We start from the raw sequence: 18,944 nt of genomic DNA, 5'->3' as shown, positions 1-18,944 counted from the left end.
GCGTCCAATTTGGCCCACCCTGTACTTTGTAATAATTTTTACCTTTATATTTAACACACAAAGTAAAATGATTTTACTTTATATTTGATTTAAAGTACTATGCGAAATAATTCCGTTTCCAAAATGTACGACAAAGCGTATACACAGAAAATATCTTAATAACGTTTATTTAATAAATTAACATACTGTACAAAGAGCTACATTAAACAAGTCTTTTGGCTTAGCTGTTACATAATACATTTATTCTTGTTTCTTTACATTAAATCCAAAATTTTTAAACAGTTCCGAATTGCCTTTCTTTACGAATTCCTCCGCATCTTTGAAATATGCGTCTTTGCCGCTAGCACGTTTATGTCCAGCTTCTTCAAAATCGTGATCTCCTTTTTCAGCTTTGCCACTAGCTCCAAATTCTCCTTCGAAGTAGACCTTCTTGGCGTGTCCACCATATTTAAATTGGCCATTCTTAAAATCTTTTCCTACTTCGTATCCGCCATGTTTTTCTTGATCAGCTTCGTCGTGGTCTTCATCGAAAAATGTCTTTTTCTTCTGGAATTCATCAAGTTTATGAACATCGTGATGTCCTGTGAAAAAAAGATGCAAAAATATTAATTTCTTATAAAGCTGCGTATTCTCTTACAACAAAACACTCCGAACGAACCAAACGCGCCTCGCACTCCAAACAATCTGCAACAAAACATTTTCCGGATGCGCTCTGAACGACCTGCAACAAAACATTTTGCGCGGAGCGTTCCGCTTGTTTGCGGTCGGTGTTCGCTGCGTTCCCACTAGTAATCAGTGTGTGAATCAGTGTTAGTGTGTTTGTCGATAAGGATGCATCTGATATTACCATAGCCGCTGGTGTTTTTTTAATTATAGAGGCATTAGCGGGTAACAAAAAAGAGAAAAAAAGGAAAGGACGAAAAAGGTGGGCAAGACGCCTCTTTTTGCTCCGTCAATATAGTATGGCCTTACTTAGTGACCTAGATCATATGCATAAGAAGAATTTAATAATTAATTATTAATTTAATAAAATAGACCGCCTTTCAAACTCATCAATTAACTCTAAACACCTTTCTCTGTTCCACTCCATAGCTAGGTACAGTTTAAAAACACCCCAAACACAACGAACGTTCAAAACTGCCGTATCCACTGAACACCGGCCAACGAACAAATTCTTTTGAGCTAATCCCGTTTACCGACAAGCTTCGGAAAATGTTTGGCGCTTTCGGTTCGGTTCGGCGCAACGTACTGACTACATAAACTTGTTACAGCGCGCGCGGCGCGTTTGGTTCGTTCGGAGTGTTTTGTTGCAAGTGAATACCCACCTTAAGATTACGAGTTATTTTAAGATTTTCTTAATCACTTAAAAATATGGAATCTATAAGTATCTAAACTTAAATATTAGGTATTTATGGATCAGCGGTGTTACAAGAACGATAATACCCAGTAAATCCAAGGAAACATAGAAACATATTTGTCATACGATGAGTAAAATTTAAAATAATAATAAAAGTATTACCCAGTGTATTACGGGCAGCACAATTTAAAGTAATTGAAAACTCGGGTTGTCCAAAAGGATGTTTTTACCAGAAATACTCGTAGTAGTAAAAATAGTACAATAAAACACTAATTCACCACAATATACCAAAATACTTTCTTTTTAACACCGGACGCGCGTGTCGCTAACCATGTCAACACCATGATCAGTTGATTAATGGAATATTAGTGTTTTATTGCTTTTTTACTGATTGGATTAACTGAAAATTTACTTTTTTTGAAAATAAAGCGTTTGGAGAACACACAAATTTTATGATTAAAATTAATGTTTAAACAAGAAAAGTGTAGACAATAGTATATAAATGTTCTTTCAAGGGCCCATACCCCAAACTCATAGAAAAATAAATGTATAAAACAATAATAAAGACAATATGTTTTCAAGATATATGTATATGACTTAACGAACAGAAAAAACATGTACAAAAAGGCGATAAATGAAGTAAGATATTGCAGACCATAGACCCAGTGTAGTACGGGAAGCACAACTTAAAGTGATTGGAAGCTCGGGTTGTCAAAAAGGAACCTCACTGGCAAAAAAAATTAAATTTAAAGAAGCCGTTTTTATATCAAACAAACAACCGCATCTTTAGCAATCGAAGTATACAATTTTTTGCAATATGGCAAGCACTATCAACCGGATCAACGAATCAACGTCAGCGGACAAATTTATTATTTATTTAGATTAATTTACACTTGAAAACGGTCAGTGATAAATCTGACGATGACCGAAACGTTGTGAAACTTAAATTAAATTTAAACAATGGAAATTCGAAATTCCTTTAGTATCAATACATTTTTTCTTTTACCTTTAGTACTGTGTCCTTTCGCGTAACTGCCTTTATCAACATAACTATAGCCTTTCTCTCCATGGGAACCTTTGTGTCCGCCAGCATAATATCCGTCGTCATGGCTCTGTGACTTTTTACTCCCACCTAATTTAAACATTGAAAGTAAAAAAAATATAAGATATATTTAGGCACAAACATGGCAGTTATGTATATCCATTGAAAGTTAAAAGTTTATGTATACCGGGTGTTGCATCGTCTAGCGGGACATACGAAATCCCATGTAAAATTTTTATGGGATCAATTATTGGCTACCCTATTTATTTTAGAGAATAATTCTATTTAGGTTTATTGAAGAGCACTAAAACCCACATTCAAAAGAATAACTTTAGATATTTTTGATTAGCCCGTTTACGAGTTATCGCCGATTTCTTTTTAAATATTTCTCCTTTCTTATGGCCCTGTATTTACTTACGAGCACCAGTCAAGGTAAAAGATAACTGTCAAATGACGTTGTCATTTCAGAAATTTATCTATTTAGTACTTTATTATTATTAAAAACTCATTAACCAAACCAAACCTACATCGAAAATATTAGCCATGAATTACACTACCTACCGAAGAAAAAGTATTGTTGATTAAATGGTATTATCAAGGAAATAGTTATCAAAAGGTGTCGGACATGTTTGCTGCTCTGTATCCCAATAGACCGATACCTGGAAAATCTACAATCACAAGGAATATCCAGAGATTTGAGACCAAAGATACCCTAATAAATAACTGCAGATGTGAAGCAAGGCAGGAACAAAGAGAAGATGCAAGAAATGATACCGACTTGGAAGTTTTATTGTGCGTGGAAGAGAACGATGGAAAGATCAGCACAAGGAAACTTGAGGATGAAATAGAAATAGATTACACTACAGCGTTTCGAATTTTGAAACGACATAAATACTATTCCTTCAAATATGAAAAGCACCAAGAGCTACGAGATGGGAACGAAATACGGCGGCAGGCGTTTTGTTTTGATATGATGGAAAGAGCAAACACGGATAGGGAATTTTTAAAAAACATATTCACTGACGAATGCACGTTTACCTTAAATAATGAACCCAATGTTCAAAATTATCGATATTGGAACAAAGAAAACCAACACAGGTTTGTCGAAACAAGGACGCAATATCCACAGAAAGTAAATGTTTGAGCAGGGATATTCGGACACAATATTATATATTTTGTCACCGCGCATCCCAGACGCGCATATCGTTTATGCAGTCAAAAAAAAGAAGTTTTCAACTTTGCAAGTTAAACATTTGACAGGATTAATTAGACTATCAGTAGCTTTTTCTATTTCTTAGCTCTAGAACGAAAATCTGTTGATAATCGGAGTAATAAATTGTTTTTGACTGAATGTAGCTGTTCTTTTAGCTTGTGAGAATAGAAGATTATTGTCATGTGATTGTCATTATTGATTATTTGAGATTCCACGATTATTCGGCATTTTTGTAATTTTTGTATTATGGTTGAGATCTAGACAAAACGTTTCCTTTAAAGGTAAGTTTTATCTCGGTAATTATTTTGAGTGCACATAATATAGTCTAAGAGCTAGCAACGTTTTCGACAAAGTATTTTAAGACTTTAGCTCTTTGATATATCTTTTACTATGCTCTCTGGAACAGTATGCGGCCCGTCTGACTGCCGATATCCGTTGCGTTTACTACTGCGCATCGGAAGAAGATCCTATATTTTTTTTAATTTAGTCCTATAAATTCTAGTATTGAATATAAATCGAACATGTCTCCATAGCGCAGTGCGTAGAGTTTCCGACTACGAACCGACGATTCGGAGTTCGAATCTGGGTCAGGACAAAGACTTTTTTATTTTATTTTTGTGTATATTTTGATAGAAAATTATTAAATAATTCTTTTGATTAAAAAAAAATAAATATTTAATACTTTGCTATCAGAATATATACGAAAATACAGTAAAAAAGTTTTTGTCCTGACCCGGATTCGAACTCTGACTCCTCGGTTCGTGGTCTGAAACTCTACGCATTGAGTTATGGAGACTCGGTGGGTTTATATTCAATACTAGAATTTAAATGACTAATAAAATATAGAATCTTCTTTCAATGCGCAGTAGGGAACGCAACGTTTACCGACAGCCAGACGGGCCGCATGCTGTTCTAGAGAGCATAGTAGAAGACATATCAAAGAGCCAGACGTCTTAAAATACTTGTTTTTCCGACGTTGCTAACTGTCGTACTAATAGTCGTACATGACTAATTTACATAGGTAAGCATAACCTATGGGATAAATACGATTGTAAAATAAACATCACATTCTTATTCTTTTCTGATACCTATGGAACGACAATTACCAGTAATACAAATTATTTTTTTCAACTGATAGGTTCTTGTTATAGAATAAATACTATCAAAAACATTGAATACCTACGGGATACCTACTGATATTCGGTGCGAGCTCCCAACCGTGCTTTCCTGTTTACTCCCAACCAAGTTAGATAAAAAAATATATTGAAGATTGCAGCCTTGAGTTGGAGTATGGGCTCCACTACGACATGTACAGAAACGGATTACCTAAACTGGTAAGCATATAATATTAAACCTTAATGAAAAATTGAACTTATTTATTTTTAGTTCGAGAAAAGGCATGACAATCCACAACCCACCAAAGACCTGGTAAATGAATTCTGCAAAAACTGAAAACCAAACTAAGTTAAATAAATTATTATGTTGCTACACAGTATTTTATTTATAGGTTTTAAAGTTAAAGTCTAATAATAAATTTTCGTTGTCAACAAAATAATCTAAAAAACTACGAAGATTTCTTATTATAAACTTGAAAGATTAAGATTCGGTTCAAATACACAAATTTTAAATTTTTGGCGCCAGCATATAGGTATGAATGCAATCTACTATACCGATAATGCGCTCATAGTTCGGGTTAGATGCCAAAGGCCGCGCCACTAACACAGTCTTCAAAAATTAACGTTGATCGGTCTCTCTCACTTTTGTTATTAGTGTTCTCTCTGTAAAGCACTAAATAGATAAATTTCTGAAATGACAACTTCATTTGACAGATATCTTTTATCTTGACTGGTGCTCAAAAGTAAATACAGGGCCATAAGAAAAGAGAAATATTTAAAAAGAAATCGGCGTTAACTCGTAAACGAGCTAATCAAAAATATCTAAAGTTATTCTTTTGAATGTGGGTTTTAGTGCTCTTCAATAAACCTAAATAGAATTATTCTCTAAAATAATTAGGAAAGTCAATAATTGACCCCATTAAAATTTACATGGGATTTCCTATGTCCCGTCGGCGTATTTCAAAAATATACCATGTAGAGAGCATAACGTCTCTAAGCCCCGCCCTCAAGCTTAGTTCAGCAGTGAAGATGTCTCTAACGCGGTATAGAATGGAATTGGGAAATGCGCCAAAATCGGATATAGTTCGTAGTCGCATTACTGGCGTAACTTTTGATAGAATAAACAGTAATATTCATTTATGTAAACCTAGTATGTATCTATTCTTTATCATTACTTTAAAAACATAGCTACAAAAAATGAAAAAAAAAACATTTATTTATTAAATAATGTATATTATATTAATTTCTTTAAAATATCAGATACTTAAAAATATAAACATTGCTATTTCCTGTTAGACTGCAATATTTAGCATCTCCTTTGGTATTTTGGGGTATTTTCAGTAATAATATTTCCTCAAGCACCATTTTTTCTTTTTTAGTCTGGTCTCTTCTGATGGCCTTCCTGATTGCCTTCTTCTTTGCGAACCATAAGTTCTTCTGGGTAAAGCTCTTGGTTGTATGTACTTTAATATACTTGTTTTTTTTACAATTTATTGTAGTATTTGTGAGAAATGTTTTTAACTGTTGCTCTGTGTCAATATGATGTGACATTATTATACCATTTTAATATTTCTAAACATCTGATTACTTTTCTGTTTTTGTATTTAACCTAGCCTTTTTCCATATTTGTTTTTAATAAAGCATGAGATTCAAAACTGTCTTACTTAAACTCTAGAGGCCCGATAAATATAGATATAGCGTTACTTACAGCACTGTTTTTTGATGAATATCCAGCTGTTGACTCCTGTGAAGCTGAGTCACTATTCTCATCGCGAATTTTATTTCAGGTTTTATATTTTTTAACATAATCTCTAACCTAACGTACATTGCTCTGTCATAAACAGTCACAAACTGGCTAATTCAATGCAAAAATGCAAGAAGTGATAATGAATGCTCACGTGGCTTATATCACATTGTAACGCTGAGAAGCCGACTCCATAGTATACTGCATTTGGCGCAATATCCTATTCCATTCTATACCGCGTTAGAGACATCTTCAATGCATGGAGGCGGGGCTTAGAAACCCTATGTTCTCTTCATGGTATATTATGGAAATACGCGTCCCGTCCGACGATGCAACACCCGGTATAATCATTCCATTCCAACTATATTTAGGCATTATACAGGGTGGTCCAAACTGTATTCCGGAAACTTTGGCAACATATTCTGCAGATCAAAATAAGTAAAAAAGTTCGTATATTTCATGTATAAGTGTATGTTCTAAAATGCTTAGTTTCGGATATACAGGGTGTAGAAGTTTCATTTTTATTTCGATTTTTTTCCAAATAATTTCTGCAGCAACGTCAATATTTGGATGAAAATTGATGTCTGGGAGTTTTTGATATGAGAAATTTGATTTTGATGTCAATATGACTCCTACTAGTAGAGGGCGCCACCTACACATTTTTTAACTAGTTTGAAAAATAGTAACTCCGTACCTGTATAAAACTACTGAGTAAAAAAATATACGTTTACGACGTTTATAACGTAAAAAATGTCTCTTGGTAAAAATCGCTACGAGTATTGGTATTCAAGATATTTGGAATCGAAATTATCAATACCTGCCATCGTTAACATAAATTAAACATGTTGACTAAATAGTTATTAGACTGAGATCATAAATTTGAAAGTCTTTGTGCCATAAGTTCAACAGAAACTGTTTTATCATCATTTTTTTGCAGAAAAATTTATGATTAATTTAAAAAAATAAAAATTTACCCAAATTTATTATTTCATTGAAATAAATATCTACTCAACATGTTTATTTTTTGTCAGTAATGACATGTATTGACTATTTCCATTCTAAATATCTTGAGAACGGTTGCTAGTAGCGATTTTTACAAAAAGATATTTTTTGCGTAAAAAGTCGCAGAGATGTATATTTTTTCCCTCTATACAGGTACGGACAAAAAGTCATTACGCTTCAAAACAGTTAAAACCGAGGGTAAAACATAGGTATGTGGGTGGCGCCCTCTACCAGTAGGAGTCATATTGACATCAAATTTCTCATATCAAAAATCTCCTAGATATCAATTTTCATCCAAATATTGACGTTACTTCAGAAATTATTTGGAAAAAATCGAAATAAAAATGAAACTTCTACAACCTGTATCTCCGAAACTAAGCACTTTAGGACATACATATATACGAACTTTTTAACTTAGTTTTATCTGTAGAATATACTGCCGAAATTTCCGGAATACAGTTCGGACCACCCTGTATAGAGGTTTTTGATAACAGAAATAATTTAACGAAATAAAATAAAATAAAACACTAAATCACCACAATACACCATACCAAAACACTTTTACTTTTGCACTGGAAACGCGCGTCCAGTACAAAAGTGTTTTGGTGTATTGTGGTGATTTCTGATTTGGTGTTCTATTTAGCTGTTATAACACCAAAGGTTCCAACCCACAACTGTAATAAGAAATAGTTTAATAAAAATTTTTAAAAATCAATTTTGAAAAATTAGAATTTTTAATAGTTTCTGTATTAGGTACCGTGTTTATGTTTTAGGTTTTACATTGCTATACACCAAAATTACTTACCCTCTTGAGCATATTTTTGTTGATGTCTTTCATTATCATGATGTCCTTGCAGTCCTTGTTCTTTCTGGTGCTTAGAAACATATGCCTTTTTGCCAGCTTCTCCTTGTTGGGATTGATGAACATTGTCATAAGATTTTCCGCCACCTGAAATAGTTTATCAAAATTAATATTTTCTAAACAAGAATTAAACATAAAGCCGTGCTCAAACGACTCGTATACTTGGCACACATTTTTTATTGGCATATAGTTTCCATGTTGTGTAAGTGGTATACATGTGCAATTATTTGTCACTCGTCGCGTCCTATGAGCGCCAGGCTGGCCATTTGCCATTGTGGTTTACAAAGATAGTATACTTGCCAAATACGCAAGTATTGATACACTTGTCAAGTATACGAGTCGCGTACTTTGTAAAATTGTCAACAACATTTTTTCCATTCGTAATCAACAACCAGCATGGCGCTCACGCAGCGCGACTAGTGACAATTAATTGCACAAGAAACCACTCACCACTCATGCAAGTATATGCCAATATCAAATGTTTGTCAAGTACAAGTCAAAAGCTGTTAAATAAATTAATGTAAAAATATATAAAAATCTGACGTAAGCCTTTTATAAAACTTTAGACTTAAATCTTTTTGATAACTTAAGTATTTTTAAGTAAATAATAATAAAAGTAAATCTTTAAAAAGAAAATAAATCTTTTTCTATTTTGGAATAAAGATTTAAATCAGAAATGATTTTGAAAAAGACTTAAACTTAAGTCTTAAGTCAGCTTTCAAAAAATTACTTAAAATCAAATGACTGAAGTCATTAAAATTATTTAAATCAAAAAAAGACTTAAGTTTTCTGTGAGCTTGCAGCTCTGAGAGCAAAAATTGTTTGTTTCAAAAATGACAGATTATGTTTCAAAATAATTTGTCTGTGGACCGAAATCCAAATCCATATATACAGGGTGGGCCAATGGACAATTTCCACCCCAATTTTTCTCGTTTAAAATTAAAATTTGGAAAAACGCCCAGACACGTCGATTTAGTTTTCGAGGGAGAAAAGAAAATATCATAAAATCACTTTCACACCTATAAGCCCCAAGGCGGGGGCGGCGCCACCCCTAAATTCTTAAATGGAAAGGGGGCCGAGTAATACCTCATTTGAAAGGTCTTTCAATTCCCTTTTTAATGATATAAGCTATAATGTACTTTCGTTAAGTAGTTTTAGAGATTTATTGAGTTAAAGTAGATTTTTTAATTTATCAGTTAAGTGGTGAAAAATTCGTTTTTTATTTTTTTTTTCTCTCTCTGTATGTATTTTTTGGCAAACTATGTATACTAAAAATTAATCTTTTAAATAAAAAGCTTAAATTTTTTTTTATCTTTTAAAATTTCTAAAAAATTTACCGGCCAAAATTGAGCATTTTTCACTTTTTCCGAATTGAAAGATTTTTGGGCGTGGATCGATGCAGATTTTGGCATAGTTTGCCAAAAAAATACATACAGAGAGAGAAAAAAAATAAAAACCGATTTTTTCACCACTTAGCTGATAAATTAAAATCTACTTTAAATCAATAAATCTCTAAAACTACTGAACGAAAATACATGATATCTTATATCATTAAAAAGGGAATTGAAAGGCCTTTCACATGAGGTATTACTCGGCCCCCTTTCCATTTAAGAATTTAGGGGTGGCGCCGCCCCCGCCTTAGAGGTTATAGGTGTGAAAGTGATTTTATGATATTTTCTTTTCCCCCTCGAAAACTAAATCGACGTGTCCGAGCGTTTTTCCAAATTTTAATTTTAAACGAGAAAAATTGGGGTGGAAAATTTCCATTGGCCCACCCTGTATATAAAAGCTCAAAGGGTTTTTTGTTACATTCATCCCGCCGAAACCGCTAATCTTGATGATTCTTTTTTTAAATGATAGGTATATATGTCTAGATTTGTTATGAAGTATTTTTATATTGTTTAATGGCTATTTCTTTGCGTAAAACGACTAAATACTAAAACATACCTTAAAAACACCTACACACAATACCTCCAGAAATAAATTCTTTGTCATTGTCAGTGGTGTGTCAGTTAGATTATACAGGGTGGTTCGCACTGTATTCCGGAAACTTCGGTTACATATTCTGCAGATAAAAATAAGTAAAAAAGTTCGTATAAATATATGTCCTAAAATGCCTAGTTTCGGAGATACAGGGTGTAGAAGTTTCAATTTTATTTCTATTTTTTCCAAATTATTTCTGAAATAACGTCAATATTTGGATGAAAATTGGTGTCTGGCGGTTTTTTGACATGATAAATTTGATTTTTATATCAATATGACTCCTACTTGTAGGGGGCGCCACCTATATATTTTTAACTGGTTTGAATAGTAATAACTTTTTCGTACGTACCTGTATAAAACTATTAAGTATAAAAATATACATTTACGGCATTTTCTACGTTAAAAAGGTCTCTTGGTAAAAATCGCTACGAGTAATAGTTCTCGAGGTATTTGGAATCGAAATAATCAATACCTGTTATCATTGACATAAATTAAACATGTCAACTTAAATAGTTATTAGACTGAAGTCATAAATTTGAAATGTTTTTGTGCCAAAAGTTCAACAGAAACTGTTTTATCATCATTTTTTTGCAAAAAAAAATATAATTAATTTAAAAAAATAAAAATTTCTCAAATTATTTCAGTCAAATAACTACCGTATGATCGAGAAAAAACGGCGTCAGCGATGGCTATGGAATGAAGATCGCTGTCATTTTATATGTAAATTTATATAGGAAATGTCATCGATGTTCATTTCCCAGCCAACTGGACGCCGTTTTTTTTCGATCATACGGTATCTACGCAACGTGTTTATTTTTTTGTCAATAATGGCATGTATTGACTATTTTCATTCTAAATATCTTGAGAACGGTTGCTCGTAGCGATTTTTGCCAAGAGATGTTTTTTACGTAAAAAGTCACGGAAATGTATATTTTTTCACTCAGTAGTTTTATACAGGTACGCACAAAAAGTTATTACCCTCCAAAACAGTTAAAACACATGTAGGTGGCGCCCCGTACGAATCGGAGTCAAATCGGAGACACCAATTTTCATCCAAATATTGACGTTACTTCAGAAATTATTTGGAAAAAATTGAAATAAAAATTAAACTTCTACACCCTGTATCTCCGAAACTAAGCATTTTAGAACATACATTTATACGAACTTTTTTACCTGTTTTTATCAACAGAATAGGCTACCGAAGTTTCCGGAATACAGTTCGGACCACCCTGTATATCTAGTTTTTAGATATTTTAGGGGTCAGTTAAACCGTCAGCTTGAGATACATAAATATTAGCACAAAAATTCGTTCAAATGCCATTAGTGAATTAGCTACACAAAGCGATTTTAGGAAATTCTTAGAGAGTAAAATTATGTCGGAAATTTCGTTGTATGCAAATTCGTTACTATCTGGTATTAAATTCTGGAGAAAGGATCCTTAAGTGAAGAACACTTAGGAGAGATTTTTTTAATTCATCAACTAAATGGGTAAAGTTAATAAAAATTTATATAAAACTTCGTGACAGCTAGATTATACACACAAAAATTGTCACAAAGATTCTTTTAAAAGCCATGAGTTAATTTCTTGGACAACACAAATTTAGGAAATTCATACCCTTAGGGAGTAGAATGGGATATGAAAGTTTGCTGTACGAAAAAAAAAACTATAATAACTCGAACTATAAAACTTATCAATAATATGCATGAAATATTTCTTATTCAAATCATCTCTCTAGGGATAAAAAATAACCTATAAAGAAAGTATTAGTACTCTTATAATCCTTATTTTGACATCTTTTATTACATTTCAGATAAAAATTAAAAAAACATTTTTAAAGGGGTATATAAAGGAAATTGACAATTGAAAAGAAAGCTGTTCATTTTAGAAATACAGTTTATAGAGAACCATTATAGGGTTCTATCCATAGAGAGTAAATGGCAATTTCACTATTTATTATTTTCTGGAAAAAAGAAGCAAAATATTTTGCAAAATATTGACTTTGGCTGTATTTCTAAAACACCCTATACATAATTAAGAAAATGGTCATGCAAGAGCGCCATCCACCCTATATCCAACTATATATATTTAGTTTCAGTCAATGGAAATTGTTATATTGACGGTTTTTATACATTTTAAGAAAAAAATGTGTAAAAAATTGAAAAATAAAAAAATATTTTTTTAAAGGTTGTACCGAGGGGTGTCTCACTTGAGTAAAAAATCTACATGTACTGCCAAAATATAACTTTGCTGTCAAGCGACTGCCAGTGACTGTGAAGAAGACTGGCTATGATTGCAATGTAATTATACGCCAACTGCCGTCGTAAGACTGCCAATGGCTGCTAGCGACTGCCAATAAAATATACATGTAATTCCAATAGTGAGAAACCATACCGGTTACCAACTCGGGTTATACAATACCCAGAAAATCGACAATTAAAAACTTTTTTCTGAAATAGCTCTAAAACTTCTAATTTTCGAAACATAGTTTAAATAGTGCAATTGTCAGGCTCGCTAGCTGTATCCATAGGGTAAACTATTTAAAATATGTAGGTACATAAAAAAACAGGAAAAAAATGCATGGACAATTCGAAGTGTACGCGAACGAAGTCGCGGGAAAAAGCTAGTAATCTACATATACATATAAAATGCTAATGTTTATCTGTGTCGTCTCTACTGAAGTAGCGACTTGCTCTAGAAAGTTGTTTTTTTTACTAAAAGACAGCTAATTGGCTCTTCTAAAAACTGTCGTCGCCGGATTTTTTGTTTTTCATTTAATTCAAAAAAAGTATAGTATATAATAAATGTGTTTAGTGAATTTTTAAGTGATTTTTATTTAACACGTAAATCATCAGCTTTGTTGAAAGGCTGTTGGTTGCTGTTTATAAAAATATGGTATTTTAGTGCATTACAATAACTTTCAAAAAACCATATTCTTTATATTTTTTGGAAAGCTAGCTGTATCCATAGGGTAAACTATTTAAAATATGTAGGTACATAAAAAAAAACAGGAAAAAATGCATGGACAATTCGAAGTGTACGCGAACGAAGTCGCGGGAAAAAGCTAGTAATCTACATATACATATAAAATGCTAATGTTTATCTGTGTCGTCTCTACTGAAGTAGCGACTTGCTCTAGAAAGTTATTTTTTTTTACTAAAAGACAGCTAATTGGCTCTTCTAAAAACTGTCGTCGCCGGATTTTTTGTTTTTCATTTAATTCAAAAAAAAGTATAGTATATAATAAATGTGTTTAGTGAATTTTTAAGTGATTTTTATTTAACACGTAAATCATCAGCTTTGTTGAAAGGCTGTTGGTTGCTGTTTATAAAAATATGGTATTTTAGTGCATTACAATAACTTTCAAAAAACCATATTCTTTATATTTTTTGGAAAAGTATGCTGTTATACTTATACTAACTTCCAGAGCCGCTAAGTTAAAAATACATTTATGTATTTTTTTAATCTTTAGTTTGACGCTATTTACTCATATCAGTTTTTAATAAACACATAAACACATTTACCTAAATAAAAAATTATAATTACCAGTATTCTTTGAAGTTAGAAAAAAATATGTACCTAGTAATTGTTATTAAAATAATTAGATATGTTATAAATAAATGTATGTTAGTTTAATTAATCTCTTTTTTTTTTGACAGGAAATATTTTACATACTAATGATCTCAAACACAGTTTTAATTGAACTATATTTTTATGACTAATTTATTCCGGTTATTATCAAATAATTATTAACTAAATTAGTTTATGTGCTATTATGAAATATGCATAACATTTTATTATATATTTTTATATATCCAACTTTCGAAAAGTGTGTTAATATAAAGAATGCGATAAAAGATATAGAAATAGACCGCAGTTATCGTTAAAAAAATAAAATTGTATTTTTAAATTACATATTATATGAATTACTATTTTTCGATCTGCCATTTATTGTTATGTATATTTATTTGATATTATTTCATTAGTAATTTCTTGTGTATTATTTTAAAATCAATAAGGAAAAAACATTAGATATACTTTAAATTTTATTATTTTTTTCTTGCAATTATGTATTTATTGTAGACGCAATAATTTAAATTATGACCGTACGGGAGTTCATTAATTATATTTCCAAAATAATATTTAATAATTCGTTGTTTTATTGCCCCACTCTAATACAATACCTATAACACCAATAGACCTACGTTTTTTTTAAGTCAGGCTTAAAAGATGAAGAAACAGAACACAAAAGAAGTATGACCAGATAAACTATAAATAAGAAAAATAACAGAAAAACTAAAAAAACTTTTAAACAAAATTATTATTACTTTTTTATTTCTAAAAAAATAATAATAAAATAACATAACTAAAATAAATAATAAAAACAAATATAATATACACATAAATAAAAAAATATATACAGGGTGGCGCACCTCATTCGCCTCGGTTGACTATACGGAAATGGAAAGATCTAGAAACAAAATATTTTGTGGGAGGCAATGTGCACAATTTAAAATTATTTTGAAATATACAGGGTGTTTCAGAACTAAGATCCATACCAGAGTTATATTTTTTCTTATGGGACACCCGGTATTTGATTTCATTTTTGGATTCTTGGGCCCAAAAAAGGCATTTATTATAAGGGTTAAATATGATTAAAATCTTTCGTTATTGACATATTTAAAGATATTTAAATTTTCATGCTACAATAGTATAAAGGTAGAGAAATAAACTTTACTGAAAAATGTTATTACTTCCTTAAATTTATACAGGGGTATCAAAAATTGCTGATCTAATTTAAGGATTTATTTTACATAAAAACTTCGTTATTTCAAATACAACACCCTGTGCTTTTTAAATAAATCGAAGCAGATTCAAATGTTCTTTCAAACTATATTAGGGTTTCCTATACCTATCTTACTCAGATTTTGAATAAAAAGCGATTTTTAAATAAAATTGCAATCAAGGTGGCTGGTGTCGCCATGGCAGTTTTCTAATAACAGTTAGTAACTATTTTCAAAGTCGACGAAACTTTATTATTTAAATTTATGGCAGTTTACTTTTATTTAATTTATCTACAATAGTTTAATAAATAATATTTATTAAATATGTATTCATTATTCTACTAAGAAAAACGAAGAAGTAGTCTTTGATTTATTTTACAATGACTTGTAGATATATGGATTTTCTATGAAAGAGCCAATTACGACAAATTCATTTTCTTCACTTCCAATGACAAGTTTCTGCATAATAGTTTTTGTAAACCACACTACCAGCTCTGCGAAATAGGACCAGTAGTTTTTCAAAGGAACACTTATCAGGAAGATTCCTATTTGGATATCTTTGAGCATAAGCCCTTGAGCCCAAGAAGCAATTTTTCTCACAAAATACAATCACTAGTAACATATCCATTCATTCCGCCAGCAGATACTGCTTTATTTTTCTTGATAAAATAGTGAATACTTACTTATATTAAACTATTGTAGGTAAATTAGTAAACTGTTATAAATTATAAATACTAATGTCCATAAACTAATGTCGACTTTGAAAATAGTTACTAACTGTCACTAGAAAATTGCCATGGCGACACCAGCCACCTTGATTGGAATTTTACTTAAAAATCGCTTTTTATTCAAAATCTGAGCTAGATGGGTGTAGAAAACCCTAATATAGTTTGAAAGAGCATTTGAATCTCCTTCGATATATTTAAAAAAATATAAGGTGTTGCATTTGAAATAACGAAGTTTTTGTATAAAATAAATCCTTAAAATAGATTAGCGATTTTTGATACCCCTGTATAAATTTAAGGAAGCAATACCATTTTTCATTAAAATTTTTCTACCTTTAAACTCAGCACAAGAATTAATTCTGAAAAGTATTGTAGAGGGTGTAAATAATCTATTCTATTATAGCATGCAAATTTAAATATCTTTAAATATCTCAAAAACCAAAGATTTAAAACATATTTAACCCTTATAATAAATGCATTTTTTTGGGCCCAACAATCCAAAAATGAAATAAAATACTGGGTGTTTCATAAGAAAAATATAACTTTGGTATGGATCTTAGTTCTGAAAGACCCTGTATATTTCAAAATAATTTTAAACTGTGCACATTGTCTTCCCACATATACCCATAAAATATTTTTTTCTACCTCTTTCCGTTTTCGTATAATCAACCGAGGCGAATGAGGTGCGCACCCTGTGTATTAAAAGGATATTAATTACCAAATTTTAAAATTAAAATTTTTAAATCTAATACAGGGAAGCTTCAAAAGTGCATAATATAAACATTTTTAACCACCATTTATTAGTTATTATTAGTTTTATTTTTATCTCTTATATTAATTCTATTTTTTAATTTCAGTCTATTTGCCTTATTTCTATTTACATGTTTTTTTTGTAACCTTTTACTCAATGTCAATTTAAATGTAATCTAAATCTAGATCCTATATACACATAGGGAAAAAAGTAAGTTTAGATTCATTTATTTTTAGTGTCCTGAGGAAGACAATATACAGTGTCGCTTTTATGTATGGAAACGGTCGATCGTTAGGTAAAATATAGGAGGTGGCACATCAAAGTTTATTTTTTTTAAATAGAATCCCCTGTATATTATTACATATTTCAATTCTTCCTTCAATTTTAAGCAAAAATCTAAATACACACAATGTTCCTCAAAGCAACCGTTTCCGAGTTATTGACTTTTTTATCACTTAAACAATTCGATTTAATTAATTTCGATGTATTCGGTTTGATTTAATGATGGCATTCTACCGAAACTGTGATACCGTTGTAATGGGTTTTTAAATTCCTATTAGCTACTAGTAAATTTAAGTATACAGGGTTGGTCATAAAGTTGTGTCACATCAAATTATATTTTTTTTAAATGAAACCCCCTGTATATTATTGCAGATTTCAATTCTTCCTTCAATTTTAAACAATAATTGTAATACACAATGTACATAAATTGAAGAATTGAAATGTTAAACGAAAATTTTGTAATTTCCAGACTTGCTATACTCTCATTTTATATACATCTATAAATGCTAGCTTGAGAACTAATATCAAATATTATTAAGTATCACAATTTCTGCAAAATGGCATAGTTAAAAATTAACTGAACATATCGAAATTAGTTAAATCAAATTGCTTAAGTGATATTTTCAAAAGTCAATAACTCGGAAACGGTTGGTATGAGGTATATTGTGTGTATTTCGATTTTTGTTTAGAATTGAAGGAAGAACCAAAATATGCAATAATATACAGAAGGCTCCATTTAAAAAAATGAAATTTTGCTGTGCCACGACTTTATGACCGACCCTGTATATTTAAATGTATTACCCGCTAATAGATCTTTATAAACCCAATAACTTTTGTATTTATAATAGATATATTTTTGCGGATAATAATAGATATATATTAATATATACTTTTTGCGGTACCTCCTATATTTTATCTAATAATCGACCGTTTCCATACATAAAAGCGACCCTGTATAAAAAATATAAAACTTTTCCTAAAGGGGGCGTTTTGAATTTGCATGACAGTTATTCCATAACATATGTCAATTTTAAAAAAAAAACATCAACCTTTTTTTAAAACTCCATGACATATTTCTATTAGTTGACAATATTACGTATAACAATTTTTACTTGAATTTTTAGTAGTTGAAAAGGGCCACAAAATAAATGGTGCATAGGGTACCAAACAACCCTAACGCAGCCCCCTGTAGGACCTATATATTAAAATACGTACTTTTAAATTTCACATAGAGATATAATTTTTGAAAAACTAAATTAGTGTAAATTGAAATGGAATTTGTAATACATTTGTAACTACAAATTAAAATATTTATAATAAGGCACCAATTTATAATAAAAAAGATTTAATTATTTTCTAAGTATTAATTTACCTTGTACGTATTCTTTACTTTCGTCCGCCACTAAATCAAATATTCCTGGGTTTGAATGGCACGTCCCTATATAAAGACAAATAATAAAAATGGAACATAGAAGTTTAAGCATGGTTCTCGCCAATAATTTGCACCCTTTTAGATACAAAAGATAGTCACAAACTGTCATCAGATTTTTAATCGACGCTGCATTATATACTTGCAAATAATTGTTTATAAAACGGCATTGAACTATATTAAAGACACAATAAAAAAGAAATTGAAAATTTCGATTTAAGTAGCCTAACCAAAACACAGCATATTTTACACGATTCATTGACTGCAAGTTTGGAATTTGTTCAAGGTGAAGTTCATTCATTCAGCTGTATTGCAACATTCAAGGTAAAATACCACAAGAAAGATATAAAGCAAGTTATTATTTGTATTTTATAATTAAGAATTTTAAAATATATACTTACCAAAATTATGTTTAAAATTAAGTTTTTTAAGAACTTTATTTCTTATAGATTAGAGAAAAAAACCAGTAAATTTTTGTAATTATGTATAATTATGTGTTATCTGTGATAATATGCTTATATTTTGTTATTAGTTTTGCTCTTTTTGTATCTGAACAACATACTGTATTCCTTCTTTTATTTTATAACTCTAAAAATAAACAACTTATTATTTTAAATCGTTTAATTTTCTAAAAGCGAAGTATAAAATTAAAGTGGT

At 30.7% G+C, this 18,944-nt stretch overlaps 1 protein-coding gene across 1 annotated transcript; it reads right to left on the bottom strand.

Moving 5' to 3' along the window:
• Positions 1-154: 154 nt before the first annotated feature.
• On the bottom strand, positions 155-18,526 carry LOC115877371. Its single transcript, XM_030893517.1, has 4 exons — positions 18,231-18,526; positions 8,279-8,422; positions 2,364-2,489; positions 155-581 (listed from the first exon to the last, which is right to left on the bottom strand). Exons 1-4 carry the CDS (start codon positions 18,397-18,399, stop codon positions 241-243), a joined length of 780 nt encoding a protein of 259 aa, XP_030749377.1. The 5' UTR covers positions 18,400-18,526; the 3' UTR covers positions 155-240.
• Positions 18,527-18,944: the final 418 nt, after the last annotated feature.

The sequence above is a fragment of the Sitophilus oryzae genome, unplaced genomic scaffold (genome assembly GCF_002938485.1).
Source record: "Sitophilus oryzae breed Bouriz unplaced genomic scaffold, Soryzae_2.0 scaffold_1447_pilon_pilon, whole genome shotgun sequence".
Taxonomy (NCBI): Eukaryota; Metazoa; Arthropoda; class Insecta; order Coleoptera; family Curculionidae; genus Sitophilus; species Sitophilus oryzae.
Note: the sequence above shows the minus strand (reverse complement) of the source record. Positions and strands in the feature narration are given on the sequence as shown.